General features: G+C 37.2%; 1 protein-coding gene across 6 annotated transcripts in view; it reads left to right on the top strand.

The window, feature by feature from the left end:
• JAK2 (Janus kinase 2) overlaps positions 1-17038 on the top strand; it is a 93024-nt gene that overhangs the window by 33130 nt on the left and 42856 nt on the right. For 2 of the 6 annotated variants that reach the window (XM_083819240.1, XM_083819244.1), the window contains exons 2-3: positions 8325-8469; positions 11554-11804. In XM_083819240.1, coding sequence (XP_083675366.1) covers positions 11585-11804 — 220 coding nt within the window. In that variant the 5' untranslated portion in view covers positions 8325-8469; positions 11554-11584. Of the gene's footprint in view, positions 1-2146; positions 2209-2260; positions 2806-8121; positions 8242-8324; positions 8470-11553; positions 11805-17038 lie in introns of those variants that run through there. The other 4 variants (XM_083819241.1, XM_083819243.1, XM_083819242.1 and 1 more) reach the window with 4 other exon arrangements.

The raw sequence follows: 17038 nt of genomic DNA, 5'->3' as shown, positions 1-17038 counted from the left end.
GAATAATCTTATTCAAAACAGTTCTGTAAATACTAGATGCATATGATGAGCATTTGTTTCTTCTCCAGTGCAAAAGGAAAAGTCAGATGTTTTTTTAATTTACAAGAGAACACAGGGTATTTGAAATGTTGCATTGGGAAAATATGGTTGTCTTAATTAGACTTCTATTTTTGCCCTTCATTTTAAACAAGTTGATCATTTTCATCAGAATTTTGCAGTCTCCACTAATGGTATATTTTATGACAAACCTTTATTTACTTTCAGAGTCCTTTTTTTTTTTTTTTGCTTCAATTTTTTTCTGACAATCTGTGTTTGTAGAGATAACGTGATCTTGGCAAAGCATATAGTGCTGTATCTTTGCAGAAGCTGGCTGGTATTTCAGATAAGGAACAAGTGGAGAGGTCTCAGACCATTGGTGATTAAAGAAGCATTAAGTAAACTATCATGCAAGTACATTTTCCTGAATTATAAAGATAAAATGTCAACATTGCTATCACAAACTATTCAACAACGTAAACCATTAAAGTATGGTTTAAAAAAAGAACTTATTCCTTTTTTAACATATTTCAATGCTTATATATAGCATTTTCTGTTATTCTCTTATAGGTGTGGTAATTGAACTCTAAATCACTATTTGTTAGGCTTTTGAATGCATTTATATGGGTTTGGGTTTTGGAGTATTAGTATTAAACTTCCATTTACAGAGAACACTTTTTTTTCCAGCTATTCCTATGTCATTGTCTCACAAGATTGCAGCCTGGATGTCTTAGAGGGTCTTTGTCTTTAGTTGTGTCTCCTTAGGTAGCCAGGCCCTGGTTCCATAAGGACTTGAATACGTGATCTGCTTTGTGCCCAATGCACATTTTTAGCCATATTGCATCTGTTGAGGTTCTAAGTTGGGGAACAAGGAGGGAAGTGTTCTGTGTTTTTTGTTTGTTTGTTTTTATGGGCGGGTTTCTGATTAGGTGCTAATTGGTCTAGTCTTCACTAGGTTTTTACTTGCCATTGCAATACCAAAGAAGACTTAAATACGAACATACAGCATCTTATCTAGATTGAATTTACTTTGTAGAAAATTTAATTTCATACAATGCAAAGTTAAACACTTGTAAATAAAAATAGTGTTTCTAGTTAGTTTAGCTGGTATGTCATTGTAAATACTTTTATTTTGTCTAAAAACTGTAAGAACTTTTTAAAAGTCCTTAAAAAAACACTTAGGAGGGAATTCATGCATGAAATTTGCAACAGGTCTGATCTATTCATGTATGATTTCTAAACTGAGGCAATTAAGGGAAGCTGAAAAAGCAGGGAAGGCTGAGGATGAAGGTGCGAATCTATTCCTCTTGGCTGTTCTGTGGAGATTGCTGATTCACTCTGACTTAAATGTTATCCTGTTTACATTCTGACAGTTATTTCTGCAAAGGGCTAATTTGGTAAAGCACATGTTTTCAGGTTCTCTTCAGCTGTTGTAAAAGTAAGGGGGTAACTTCATTCACCCAGATGTTTTCACGTTTTTGATGATGCCGTCTCAGATTTACTAGTTTTTCCCTCCCCCCATTTTTCACTGAAAAAATATTAGAGAAGACAAGGTCAGGCGTGTTTATCAGGCAGCAGCATATTATGCAGTGTTCTTGTCCAAGACCACTTTTCCCTCTGCTTTTGTCCAGTTACGAAAATGGGAAGAAGAAAGAAACCAAAGAACACATAGACATGGGAGCAGCAGGAGGGAATGTTTTGTAAATAGAATTTTGTGAAGAATGTGTTTGATCTTGTTTCTCTTTTTGTATGCAGAAAAGGTGGTTGGGGGTGTGTTGATATTCTCCATGATACTTTACCCCATATGGTAAAGTGTGAAAGTATACTTTTAGCCTCTAGAGGTAGAGGTTCAGAAGTGCAACAGGGGAGTAGTCTCAGTTATGATACCCTGGTTGTTGAACCTGGAGTCAGCAATTCGTCTTGGACAGTATAGCAGAGGCATAGCGGTACAGTTCTGTGATATGACTTCTCACTACGCTTAAGGAGACTGCAAACCTGTGTAATCCATCTTTGAGGTCTGATTAACACTTTTTCTTAGACTATTCTGATGCTTGGCCAATAATCAAGATCTTTCTATACTTGATTCATTTTTTTCCCATTTTTTTAACAGTACTAGATTTGTTGGAATAGAATAAACAGCTAAAGAAAAGTGGCTTAACTCATGGGAGAGAAGTAAGGTCTTTAAGCTTTGTTTTGACACTTTACGTCTTTACTTTTTTGTTCATCCTTTTTCTGCATGCTTCCTACTTGCCCACAAGAGTCTGGCAGTACTTCTGCACCCCACCCCATGTAGTCTTCTGCTCCTCCTTCACAGGAAGAAATTCTAGCTCCTCGACCCTTGTGAATTTCTGCACACCATGTAAATGCATATGACAGTTACTTCAGAAGCAGTAGTTTTACTAACCTCTGGGGAGGGAAGTTGCCAAACTGGGGAAGTGAGATAAGAGGACAAGAAAAGGAGATGTCAGAATTCAGAAGGAAAGCCCCAAAGACTTTAACTTTTTAAAATCCAGGTCTTGGGAAAAGCTTTCTGAACCACAGGCTGGGCAATTTATCCTGATCATCAATGGTAGCTGGAGAGAGTTATGACTAGTTTTCCTCACAGAATTGTTTGTCATGAGAAACACTTTATCTTCGGTGAAGGAAGAGAACGTTGTGCTTTCTGCCAGGATATAACTCTGCTTGATGAAGCTGTTGTGTTGTACTATGCCTAGAAGATACCTTTTTTTGTAGACCTGGAGCTCCAGAGCACTCCCATAGCTGGAGGAGGTAAAGAACATTCTTGAGTTTGTTGCTGTTTGGAAATACCAAACTACAGCAAGTGGTGGGTCTCGGCTGTTCTGTTTCTTCCACAGTTAAGCTGTTGAGAGCAGACATTTCCTTACCTGAGAAATCCCTGCCTGCCACAGGAGAGAGGCAGGTGTTTGGAGGCTGGGAGAAGAGTGACAGTTTTGAGACCTTTTCCTTCGTGATATGGCCAGTGTTGTCCGACTGCAGCGTGCAATGTGCATGGCTTCTGATAGCGTAGTGCTGCTTGCTTGGTTCTCGACAGCATCTGCTGAACAGGCATCTGTTTTGTAACTGTTGATGCTATTCTTTGGCAGCACAGTGCTGTAGCAACTGTTAGTTCGTGTTTTGACAAATCCTTCTTCAGTTGTGACGCTGGCAGTTGCATTTTGGAAAAGGTTAACTTGCCTTCTTCAAAAGTGTCTTCCAGCATCGCTTCCCCCCTACCTGGTGTGGCCATACCAGGAACCTCGCAGTGTTTGAGAAACCCATGCAGTTTGACAGATGACTTTGCTGCTGCTGCTGTTGTACTTTTTGCTTTTGTTTGCACTTTCAATGTTTATTTTAACCTGTGAATGTAGCTATAACCGTCGTCTGTATGCTCCAGAGCTGGTTGACGGGTTTTTCCCCTAAACAGTGTTTTTGACAAAAATGCCTTTTAATAGAAAAATACTTCTTTCTGTTTCAGTGGTGAGTCAGAGTATTTTTTTTTCCACTTTGAAATGTGTTTTTGTTTTGTTTTTGTTTTTTTACCTTTATTACTTCCTAACTTCTTGGTAATTTATTAGTACGTGTTTTTATGCAGAAGCTGGTACTTTGACTGTTTGATGTAGCAAAGTGGTTCAGCACTTTGTAACCAAAAGCCACCAGGCAGAATGAGACTACCAAACAGCAACCTTCAAAAATACTTTCTGCCTTGAATTAAGTTGTTCCAGGCACACAGGAACATTGGCAATTCCTTTTTTTTTTTATATATATATATTTATCTTTTGGAAAGAAATTGAAGAATCTATTAAGAAAGTTCTATACTCTCCTAATTAACCCTTATATTTCATGGTCTGGTCTATTAAATAGAGTTCAGTTTTCAGTATAGCTCACGGAACATAAAGTCTTGCACAATGTGGCATAGTTGGGGAAATACCACTTCAGTCTCCAGGTCTGGTAGGCTATATTTGCAAGAAAAAAACCCATCACACAATGAGGATGTTCTGGAGATCCTATTTTCCTCCACTTCAGTTGCAAGCACATACGTACAGACTGACCTGCTCTATTCTGTCCTAGTTCATGCTGTTGTCATCTCTTATTGCATCACTTTGTAAGAATTTGAGAGAAATGTGTAAGGGAATCATGTGAAATTGATGACATTTTTCACATGCCTCATGCGAAAGGTCTGTTTGACCTATTGTGGTTACTGCTCCCACGTCTGCCTTGCATGTAAAGCTGTGCAGATAATGGTGGCTCTGAACGTACTAAAGATCCTCAGATGCCACTGTCTCAGGAGACGATCTTTGCCAAAACAATTAGGCAACCATTTGAATTGCTTGGAAATTTTCTGATGAAATAGTCTTTTGCTGAAATTTATCAGCATGGTGAAACTGAAATGTTTTGCAGATACAGACCAACTTTTGCCAGGGATCAGATGGAACCTAAGCAGAGCTGTTGCCTTTGATTTGATTACTTTTCTGGCAACGCACCTACTTGGCAGGTTACTGTGACGCCCAGGCTTCTAGGATGTGTTTTTCATTCCGCTTTTCATACAGCACCTCTAGGTAGCTTTATTTATACGAAAACATAAAGCAGGGCTTCATTATGTTGTGAAGAACTTAAAAATCCCAGGTTTTATTTCTAATCAGAAGAAAAAGATTAAAATTATCATGCCAGCAGCTTCTGTCTGGCTAGTCCCTGTGTCGTACAGGCAGATCAGGCCAGGATCATTATTGTTTCCTTGTGCAAAAGTTCATGGACTCTTGCTGAATTGCTGATACAGGCAGTGGTTTGCCAAGTGAAAACTGTAAGCAAATGTTATCTTTGCTTCTCTGGGTTTTATAGCATATGTTTTGTTATTGGTATGTTAGAGATGTTTCTTCGTCCTGTATCTGCTTGTTACCAAGTGCATTCAGATTCTGATATATCAAAAATCCTTGTGTGATATTAACGTACAGCTGATGAAACAGGAAAAATTCCTTTGGAATTGCTTAACTTTTTGCAGTTATTTCTTCTATGAGCAGTTGTTTACCTTGTGTTAGTAGCTTAACCTTGCGGCGACTTTAGCTCCCCCCAAATAAGTAAAGCATATGAGAAAAAGGCGATGATAACTGAAGATGGTCTTTCCCTACAGAATGTCTTTAAATACATTTTAAGGTCACATTTTATACTTTTGTAAGAGCTGTTTTAAAAGTTGGAACACCTTACCTGGGAAAGGAAAGCAGAGTTTTCTTATTCTAGAACATTATACAATTAAAGCACTAATTAACTTTCTGTGGAAACATGGCATCTGTTGTCTAAGCAATGGAAGAAATTCTCAGATTTTCCAGGTTACTGAAGTATTTTTGAAGGTATTGCTGAATACTGTGAGTTTGATAAAGTTAATGAAAATAGAAGAATTTTTTTTACTTTTTTTTCATGAATACATGTGGTGGAAAGATAGGAATCTGTTGCTGTGAATTTTTTGTGAAATACTAGCTGATGTATGACTGTGTTCTGACAGAACAAAAACTTAAGATTTTGTCAGTCCTTTAAGGACTAGTGGTACTTGTGCATGTACTGACGGTTTGAAGATACATTTCAATCCTAGTTAAACAATGGTCCTTGAATTTAGTATACTTTTCTGACCACCGTCCATCTACCCCGCCCCCCAAAAAACCTTCAACAAAGCAAATCACACCACATGTGCAAGGACTGCTGCATACTGCATGTTGTATGCACAATATGAATGCTGTTGTTATTGTTTAAGATGTTAAAGTTTTCATAGTGTAACAGGCCATGCTGGACACATGTCATGAGAAGGTCTAGTTGTGTGCACCGTTTGTTTTTATGTTCAAACTGAACTGTAAAGATACTCTGAATATAAATATTAAGTATAATTTTTATGTGTAAACCAAACAAGTTAACCAAAGCAATCAGAAGTTGGAAACTGACTTTTCATCTTACTCCAATCTTATTTTCAAAGGTAAAATTTATTTCAGTGGTCTTGTAATAAGATCCATAATACTCATTAGAACTTACTAATGATGTTCTCCCATTGGTACATACTAATGGGACATCTGTTATGATTTTTTTGTGACACTCTTACCTACCCTGTAACAACCTATCTGCCATTACTTGGGAAGGCATTAGTGACTGATGTTTACAGTGTTCTTTCAAATTTCTTGAAAGAAGGATGTGTGTATAAGCAGGTGGAAAGTGTGTGTGTTTTTTGTATTTTAAAGTTTACACAGGATGTCCTACTTTACTAGCAATAAACATCTTGAGTTGTTGGGAGGCAACCTATGTCTTGAAGGCCTTAGAAATGTAATATAATAGAAAATGCTATTATAATCTTTCTCCTCACTTGCTTGTAAATTGAGTATTCAAGGTGCACAGTAGCACAGGTACAATAAACACTAATTGCGTTTATGGGAATTCTGAAAGCCTGCTGAGAAGTGACCTCTCAGGTTGTAAAGTTTCTACTGCATATTAAGTTCTGTATTGTATTCTTTGCAAGTACTGACAACTGGAAGACGATGGACAAATGTGTTTTGATGGTTTCATTAGATTCTGAAGTTTGTTCTGCATTTGGGCATTTAAGTCCTTGCAGCTGCCATAAATGTGGACTAGTATAAACTTGAACAAACTGGAAGTAAAGAGGAAATGAGAGAGGCAGATTGCTGGCAAGATGGTGTGCTCTCAGGTTGGTGCGACCAGGAATGTAGGTAACATCCTTTGCAATTCTGCTGCTAGAAGAACAAGTTGTGTCAGACAAGACTTACTCAGCCTGAAAGTGTCTAAACCTGGTAGTTTTATGAGGCCTTGATGCAGATCTTGTAAATAGGTATGTCTGCAAACACGTGTGGAAGAAGTGATTGATTCTCATTCTTCTGAGCAAGAGTTAGAGATAAGTTACGATAAGCCACCCTAAGCTTGTTCAGCTTTGACTCCCTAAATTTCAATGCTTTTTGTCCAGAGCTGTGAGTTGTTCTTTCAAAAGCAAGCAGTGATTTTTCTGTTTCTCACATGAAGTAGGAGAGACTTGATATTAGGCTGCTTTATTCAATTGTAGCATTTGAAATGCAAGCTGCAGTGTTACCGAGCTTACTCAAATGCTGCAACCCTTGTTCTACTGGGCACTGCTGGCTGGAGAATGGAAGTGGCTTGAGTTCTCAGCTCGACCTGGTTTGTTCCATCACCTCATTGGCAGCTGTCTCATAGTTAATCACATTGTGCAACTGATATGAAGTTTGTGGGAAAAGTTCACAGTTAAATACAGTCAGGTAAATCTCGATGTGGTGTGTCTCAGAGTCAAAAACCTGGCTAGGAGAGATGAATGCAGAGCAGTTACGACGTGAAGCAGCACTTTTAAAACAAGCAATTTAGAGTACCCCCAAGTCTGAAGCCTGCTTGAGCAGGTAGGTAGTGGTCTTGTGCTTCGTTGGAAGCTGGGGCTGTCAGATCAGCATGCAAGAAACACGTGCTCAAAAGGTTAGTGAAAGACTGCACCCGGTCCCCAGACAGCTTCTTCTGGAAAACTCACATTGACTCCACTGGACTTGGGATCAGATCTTAATTGGCTGACTAGACAGCATTTGAAGGAGCATCCCTGGAGGTGCATACGAAATGCGCAGCTGTCCAGACAAGGCATAACTGCTTATCTCTAAAGCCTGTACTGCAAGGAGAGAAACGCTAACCACTAACCATTTCCAGAACAGTCTGACTTCTCACTGAGATGGGTTCTGTTTCTCAGGGTGTTGATGATAGACTCAGGAGACAGCAAATGGCGCTGAGGAAATGATGTTGGTTGCTTTCTCTTTGCTCCTGTCCTGGAGATTTCTGTCTGAAGTCACCAAATCTAAAACTTGAAGAGTTTTCATATTCTGAATTTCTGAATACTATCCCCGTTGAACTTCCATTGTCGTGTCTCTCTCCCCTCCCCCCTTCAGTTTTTGAATCTATTTTTGGTTCTCTATCTTTCCTTTGTAATAATATTATCAGTTTTCTTCACCTGATGCTGTATTTACAGAAAGGGAAGAAACATGACTGCAAAAAAAAATAGGAATTGTATTTTAAGTCAAGTGGCCATGTCATATAGGAATTTCTCGACAGGACTGAGCAGCAAGGTCTACCAGAACCAAAAATCTGTTTTTGAAAAGTTACTGGTGAAGAAGACAGTAAGAATTCAGGCAAATGAGATAGGAGTGGATCACTAACTGAAATGCAACACGGGTGTGAATTCTTAAGTAATGACATATTATGTATTGCTCACAGCCATTAACCTTTTTTTAATGTTAAGTATGTTTCTATTGCAGATACTTTATGTTCTACCACAGTCTGTGTGCCTGCTTTGTCTGACCACCTGTGGATACCAACAGCAAGTGGGTGACTTGTGATGTTCTCATTTAAAGGGTTTCATCACTCTTATGTTTCATACGGCGCTTTCTCAAGTGATAAAAGGTAATTAACAGCCAGGGGAGCCATCTGTAGTGAGAGTGTTCTGATTTTGAATCCTCAAAGGTGTATGTTTGAAGTGGTATGGCTTCAGATGGTGGCACTGGAGGTTTCCCTAGAAACCCACAAAACCAAAAAGACATAAACTGAAAGGGAGGGGGGCATTATTTTCAAGAGGAGAGTTTAAATTTCGAAAAATTAGTGGACCTCATAACTGAAATTGTCTGTAAGAAGAAAAACAGTGATATTCTGAATTGGGCTGTGAATGCTGCACGTTACTAAATCATGAAGGCTTTGTATGCCCTCTACATTTTGATGGAGTTTTCTGCATCATGGTGGTTTTCAGTCTGGTTAATTACATTTTTCCTGGTTGAAGTTAAAAGGACTATATGAATCAGTGCAGGCCAGTGTGGCAGCTAAAATAAATGTTCACCTAAATGTTTAGGTGCATTCGGAGGCACAGAGTGGAATAGAGAATTGCATATAAACACATTGCTTTGTAGATGATGGTGATTGTTGTTTGAGCAATATGAGGAATAATTAATCTACTCCTTTAAAAATTCAGATTTGTAGTATTATCAAGGTTAGAAATATAAATATTGGATCAAATTCATTGTTCCTCAGTTCCAGAATCAGATCTTTTATAGTTACCAGCTTTGATCTCCCAATCAAGATGTTCGTATTCCATGAAGATTTTGATAAACATTTTTGCTATGTGTATAAATGATGGACAGGTGATTTTTTGACTTTCACTGAGTTCTAATTACATGTTGGACGTAAACTTTCAGATAGATAAGTGTGGGCCTTGTATATTGCACAAATACCTCTGTGGGGACCATGAGTAACGTACCTACAAATGTCCCACTCTGTGTATATTAAATCTTCTTTGCTGCCACGGGAATGTTGAAATTCTTTACACAAACACAGAAATTCTTTTTGAATTACAGTATGATAACAAATCTGTTTTGTGTACTCCAGAAAATGATACTCGGATATGTTGTGCAAACAGGTAGATTAATGTATCCCAGTATTTTTACTCTCTAATTTCTGTCTATGTGGAAATATTTAAAACATGGCCTTTGGTTCTGACAATTGTGGAATTTAATGCATTAATATTTTTTTTTGCCACGTTTAATCTTTCTGCTGCACTAAAGCAGTGATCTGTGGATGGAACAAAGAAGGGAGAAAAGTGTGTGCAATTGGAGACTTGTCTGTTTAGAAATATAAGTGAAAGCAATTTTGTTAATTGTGAGCTCTTTCATACCACCTGTGAGTGGTGACCATCTGTTTCAGTGAGAAGCTCTCTTGAATTTCTTAGAAACATTTTACTTAGACTTATAGGACAAAGGCCACGAAAACGTTTTCTATTTTTCAGCGAAGAAAATGATGTTTCAGGGATATTTTACTTTCCCCTGCTTCATGTGTGCTTTGACATAAAAGACAAAGTTTGAACTTAAAGATGATTAAATTGAAGTGGTGACAGAAATGGATTGCAGGTGAAAAATCTCAAAATACTATTGTCTCATGGAAGCTTTGACATTAGTGCAAAAAAGAAAAGAGGAAAGTAGGGTAGTCTGTTCCAGTATTTACTCTGAATTTTTTTACTGCACGTTGTTGATACTTGATTTCCCATTCTTAGATATGATTCAAGAATGTTCCGGGGGGGGGGGGGGGGGGTTAAACAAATATATCATAACAAGGAGTCATGAGTTTTTTTGAATTGGCATATGTGTTGTAAAGATGCAAGCTTTATGAAGGAGACCTAGGCACAAGCATGTCTGAGTATTTTCAAATTGGCCAACTTTTCAGTTAGTCCTGTTAAGACTGGGGAGATGATGGCAATCCATTGAGTGTCAGAGAAAAGCAATACGAAATGACCAAGATAAAAGTATCTGCCAATTTAGGTGAAGGTTTGAATTCAGTAGATCATTAATATTAGAGTATTTCAGAAAAAATTTCTTGGTAGTTAGAGAAGGCTTGCATTGGAGATTAAAGGTGTAAAAGTTTTATACAAGCGAACAGTAAAACACAAAGATTATTCTTTTCCAGATTGTTGACAGATGTAGTGAGCTATCTTATAAGCATGACAATGTTTCTAGTGAGGTCATTGTTATTTTCTTCAATGAAACACGAAGTTCTAGAACTTCACTGAACACTTACTTCTTACCTCTGTGCAATCTTTGCTACTTGAAAACTCAAGTATTTTCATTTTAAGGTGCCTGACTCTGTGGCTCAGGCCTAGGGGATCAGGGCCCAAATAATGTATTAAATGACACTTGCACCTGTAAATTCAGATTTATATTTCTGTGATATACTGGATTTTTGTGTTGCTTCAATCTGGGGATTTAAATGATGTATTTTTCTGTTGATGATGGTGTTGGATTGGTGGTTGTTTGTTTTAATTACCATTAAGATAGTGTAATTTTCTTCTCCTGTATATGTAATTGAATATATTTATCTAGCACATAGTTCATGAAGCTAATGCATTCTTCCTTTATGATGTTAAGCCTTTTTTCTACTTAGCTATGATCCTTTCCCATAGAACAAGTCATCTTTAACCTACATAAAATGTATAATCATACATTCATCCTTTCCTCGGTAATTGTAGTTTTGAGCAAAAAAAATAAAATACCATTCTCCAAACAGTTCTTTTATGATAAAGCAACATAGTTCAATATAAACAAAAGCTATTGTAAATTGCACCTTAGGAATGCAACACCCATCTGGCAATAGACTTTTTTAAGTTAACAGTAACGTTTTAAAAATCTACTCTTTGTAACTGGTGGCTTGTTTATACCTATTCCACATTTAAAAATATTAAATTATGAATTTTAGGTGGTAGCTACTTGGTACACAGTTATCATAAAAGTAAGCCTTATAAACTGAATTATATACAATTTTTCAGAATTAGGGCTGTATAGAAAGTCAAAGTGCAGCTCAGTTCTCAGTAAACCTTCTAAACTTGTCTCCTGTCCTCAGCAGTAGGTGTTAATGTCTTCCATGTGTCAGAAAGGTACCATCATTAGATAGGAGTATTACAAGCAAAACCAAATACAGTTGGTCAAGGAGTATTCCTTACGTTTCTTTTAGGGAAATGCTCTGAAAAGAACCAGAACAAACAATGGCCTGTCTTACAATGACAAATATGGAAGGCACAGCAACTTCTACCGTCCACCAGAATGGTGACATCCTTGGGAATACCAGTGCACCCAAGCAGACAGAACCATTGCTTCAAGTGTACCTTTATCATTCTCCTGGGAAGACAGGAGGAGATTATCTTCAATTTCCAGCTGGAGAATATGTTGCAGAAGAGATTTGCACTGTTGCCTGTAAAGCCTGTGGTAAGTATGTACACAATAAGTTTCCTAATGAGAAACTGAAATTCAACTTTATGCAAGAGTTTTTAATAATCCAGAGCTCATCAAAATGGTGGTGTTTTGATTGAAATGCTAATCCCTCTGATGTTTTAGAAGTAGTCAATATCAGAAGTAATTAGCACAAGGCTGTAAAAGTCTTGCTGTTGGAAGGGTTGTGAAGCTGAGGTTATCAGGTTGTCATCAGGTCACTGCCATCTTTTTCTTTTTTTTTTTTTCCGAATAATTTGAAGGTATATTATCCTTTACCTAAAAGTTTTCCCTGAGCTGAGATATAGCTTGGATAGTTAAATCACAGCAAGAGCTGGAAATCTGTTGAATTACATTCTGATGCAACCCTGCAAAAGAGGTTGGTTCTGACAATTATGTATAATTTGTTATAAATGCTTCAATCACTTTTTAGATGGAAACTGTTCCATTAGTATTATACGGCTCCTTACGTTTATGATTTTTTCCTAATCATTTATGAAATGAAGTAACTAAATATAACAGTAGTAAACTTGAAAAATAAATAAAAATTCTATATATAGTTAATACCTTTACCACGAACAGATGCTACGACCTGTAGTAAGATAATTCAAACATGCATTTGGTACAGGCATTTAACTTTCACTACAAAAGTAGGTTGAATCTGTGAATTTGGGCTATTTGGGAAGAAGAAAATTAATCTCAAAAAACTCCAGATATTAAAGCAATTCTTTGTTATCCACATGTGTGCACGTACATCATACACACATATTCAGAGTCATTATACATCTTTTATGGGCTGTCAGTGGTATGAGGCTGGACTTGTCTTTTAGCTTTACAGGTGCTGTGTTTCAGGTGTAAGTGAATTTAAAAGAAAGGATCATAATTCCAAATATTTCTTTTCCAGTGAGTCACAAGCTGCTGACTCTGTACATTTTGTTGTCTCAAAGTGTCTTATACTTCGGTGGTTTTGTCTTCTGATTGCTGTACTGTATTTAAGCATGGTTTTACTGATTTTTATTTTTTTTTTTTGGCAGTGGTCTGTTTGTTTTTCCTGTGCTGTTGAATGTCTTGTACTGACTGAGTTGCATGCTGTGAGTTGGTGATTTTTTTGCATGTTGTAGTTTTCACAAAGTTTCTTCTGCATTTAAGCCCCACTGCTCCTTGGAATTGTTTAGGCATGATGGAGTCGAACTAAGAGCTGAGTCGGTACAGTTGTTGTTCTTGTGATATCTTTATAAGCCCAAGAGCTTTGTGCAGATAGGCACATTTTAATGAGTTTGGCAGAAGCATTGACTGGGATTCATTTTGGGACACCCATGATGAGGTAGTATGGTATTTAAAGATTTGCAAAGTTTTAGTAGCAGTGTGAGATTCTGTTGCTTTAATGACAGATAGACCTGAGAGTGTTCTGGAAACTGAAGTATCGTTTTGATGGTATCTTGGATCAATATCTTCCAGGTATCTTTCAGTGTTTCCCCAAGCTGCTATAGTATCTTTCCTCCACTAGAAGGAAAAAAAAAAAAAAAAAGTATTGTCTCCCCCACTTCGGAAAACATGCCCTCAGAGACTTCCCCACTGTCGTGAGTTCTGTAGTAAGAATACATTGCTTGGCATTGATGACAACACTTTTTGGGCTTCAGTTTTGCCTCTGTTGCATGTCAGACCCTCAGGTACAGCATCTAAAAGTATGTAAGGCTGGTGCTGCGTGTGTGTGTGTGAAGGTTCTTCACTTTTTGAGTGTTAGAATGGTATTGATTTTACATTAGCTAGTTAAATATTTTTGTGAAAATAAATACTGGTGTAGTGATGAGGCATTGCTGAGGGAGTGAACTGGAGAACAATTTTGCTAGATACTTGTGAGAAAAAATGCTTCTTTAACTTTGATGTTCATGTACTAACTTGCCAGGATATTAAATCAATGAGGTCTTATATCTATCAAACTTAGTATGTTCAAAATACCATGGTCTTGAAGGAATATACTGCATCAACATCCATGACATCAGGTACCTTGCTTCCTGTGCTTTTTATCCTGCGATGGTGTGTTGTTGTTTTGTCTTAGGGGAATAAAAAGAAAAATCACAAATCTTTCTAACTTTTCTGATGAACGAGTTAATTAAAACTCTCACCTTCCAGAAAAGCTCCCAACCTAGTCTGAATTCACTGGAATAGTAACTACCTTGGTAGTTTGACTAGCAGTTCTTACTGTTATTGCTGGTCTGCACAGTTTTTTTCTTCCTTTTTCTCAGGTTTGAATTTGCCTTGCTTAATTTTCAGATATTTGTTCTAGTTGTGTTTTTTTCAGTCTTTCCCTGTCACCAATACCTATATCGGGAGATACTTATATTACCATCATCAAATTACCTTAGATCTTCTTTTTGCTAAAGCTTTTTGGTAGATTTCCTGAGCTTAAATGTATTAAGTGTTTTCATTTTTGTCTGTCTCCCACACCATCTCCAATTTCCCAGTAAAATGTTCAGACCAGGCAATGTGCAATATTCTTCTCACTCATATCACAAACATAAAAACTAATTCCTGGTAATTCAGGAAGATTCTCAGACCTCATCAAACTTTCTAAAGTCTTCTAGCATTTTGGGGTACTTGCTCCTGTTTTGTAGGAATGGTTCCTAGCTCCTAGATGTATCCTTTTGTAGTTGACTCTTTTAAAAATAATCTTGTATGAGTAGTACTCCTTACTAAGCATTTCTTAACTTTTTATCTATTGTTCCATCATTATTCACCAGAGGTTGTAAATTGCATTGGTAGTGCTTTTGTACTCATTTCTATAAATGAAAATGTTTTATCATGTTGAGGCTTTATCCTTGTAGAGCTGAGGCCGAGAAAGTCTTCTGAAGAGTGGTTTCTGCCTGGCTGCTGCTATGGTATTATTACACAACCTTTTTTTATCAGAGGAATTTGTAACTTTTCCTTCTGAGTTGCTGGAAAAGGATGGCTGTAGGTTTTTGTTCTCTTTCATAATAGTCATTAGTACTTAAATCACAACCCACCATTTCTTGTTATTTTCTCTTTTTTCTAGGAGCTTTTATGCTTGTAAGGCAGAACACGTAGGTCTGCAAAGCATATGTACTCCAACAGTGCTTATGTTGGCAAGACTCTTCTTTCAGGAATTTTCTGTGAATCAGTATACTTCATAAAAATGCGAATGGTTTAGGAAGGTAGTAGGAATGTCTGAAATACAATAAACTTGGTAAATGTTAATGAACTTTCTCCGTGATTTGAGCAATTGCTAGATCTCTTGACAGCTGAGCTGGTTACATCAAAGTATGGCTGTTACTTGTGACAAGCAGGATTGGATTTAGGCAAACACAGCAGAGAGACAACCTGGTTATGTACCTTTTACACAGTTCAAACAATTGAAGGTTTTCCAATCTCTGCTGACTTGGCTTTAGATCTGTTGTATGTGGCATGTATTGGCTATATAAATATTAGTCTGCATAAATATTGTTCTGTAGTTGCTTGCCAGTTTGAGCCATGCATGTAGAAGCTAAGTCTTTCCTTGCTGTATTCAAAAAAAACTTTTCATTTTGGGAAAAATATAATAAATAAGGTACTTCTCAGAGGTTGTTCAGATTTTTACATGAAATACTGTCAGAATATGAAACTGAGAATTAAGTTTTCTAACCAGAAATGCAAGAATAATTAAGTGTCTTGATTTTAAGTTTAAATTGATTAGTCATTTTCAGGGATCAGCTGTACCAGTATGTTTGTTGTCTGCCATGTTGAAGAGCTATAAATGTCACACCAAAAACAAGCCTCAGACCTCAGCCTGAGAAAAAAAATATTAGAGGAAGTAACTGACTGTAGAAATAGAATGAGACAGTGTTGTGGTTTAACCCTGAGGCAGCTAAACACCACACAGCTGCTTGCTCACCCTCCCCAGGTGGGATGGGGAAGAGAAACGGAGATGTAAAAGTGTGAGAACTCCTGGGTTGAGATACAGACAGTTGACTAGGCAAAACAGAAGGTGCACGTGCAAGCAAAGCAAAACAAGGAATTCATTTGGTACTTCCCATCAGCAGGCAGGTGTCCAACCACTGACAGGAAAGCCGGGCTCATCACGTGTAACAATCTCTTGGGAAGACAGACACCATCACTCCCATCGACCGCCCCTTCTTCTTTCTTTATCCTGGCTTATGTTGTCCAGTATGATGGTATGGACTAACCCTCTGCTCAGCTGGGGCCAGCTGTCCTGGCTGTGTCCCCTCCCAGCTCCTGCTGCACCTCCATGCTCCTCACAGGCAGGGCAGCATGGGAAGCAGGAAAGACTCTGTGTAAGCATTGCTCTGTGACAAAATATTAGTGTGTTATCACCACTCCTTTCTTCAAAAATCCAATAGATAGCGTTGTGTGAGCCGTATGAAAAAAAATCAACTCTGTCCCAGCCCAAAACGTGACAGACAAATTGTTCTAGAGGTTATAGCATTGTTGTATTAGATTCATTTTCTAGATTCAGTATCCGAGACTTGTTTTCATAAGTCATTTTATACCCTTTCACTTTCTCCTTTCCTCCAAATCAATCTAAAAGGAAGTTACTTTTAATTTGTTTTAGTGTATTTATATTCATTTTATTAAAAAAAAAAAAAAGTCAAGTATTCAAGACTGTACAAACACAAGTAGTAATGGTTCAGAAGAAAGCACCAGAGATGTTGTGAGACAGCATTAAGGAAAGCTCAATGTGACATTGTACAGAAGAGTGGTTTAAAGAACAATTATAAACTTCATTTATAGTTTGTTTTACTCAAAATGTAAGTTAAAAACCTAGAAATCTGTCTTTAGAGATTGGAAGATGTAGTTGAAGCTATCATTGGACTGATGTTTTTGTGGTACAGGTAGATCAGATACAGACTGCTGGGACCATCTGAAGTCTTCAAATATGAATCATGGAAGTATTTATTTTTATATGGAAATAGGGATGCTTTGTATACTATGTTGGCATAATTACTTAATAGTTGTGATTTTCAATAAGATATTACCCAGTTCCTTGTAAATGGATTTTAGATTTTTTATTATCAGATAAAATAATTCCAAAAGTCTATGGACTGTACACTGTAATTAACCAGGATGATACATTATACACAAGATCAGTATTTCATGGGAAAATAGTTTTCTTTTAAATTTTAAAGTAACATTTTGTTGACTCATTCCATCAGCTGAATTGTATGAGTAAAAAAATGCGTGTATTACATGCATATAATCCAAGTTGTGTGGTTACT

This window comes from Anser anser (assembly GCF_964211835.1).
Source record: "Anser anser genome assembly, chromosome: Z".
Classification (NCBI taxonomy): Eukaryota; Metazoa; Chordata; class Aves; order Anseriformes; family Anatidae; genus Anser; species Anser anser.
Note: the sequence above shows the minus strand (reverse complement) of the source record. Positions and strands in the feature narration are given on the sequence as shown.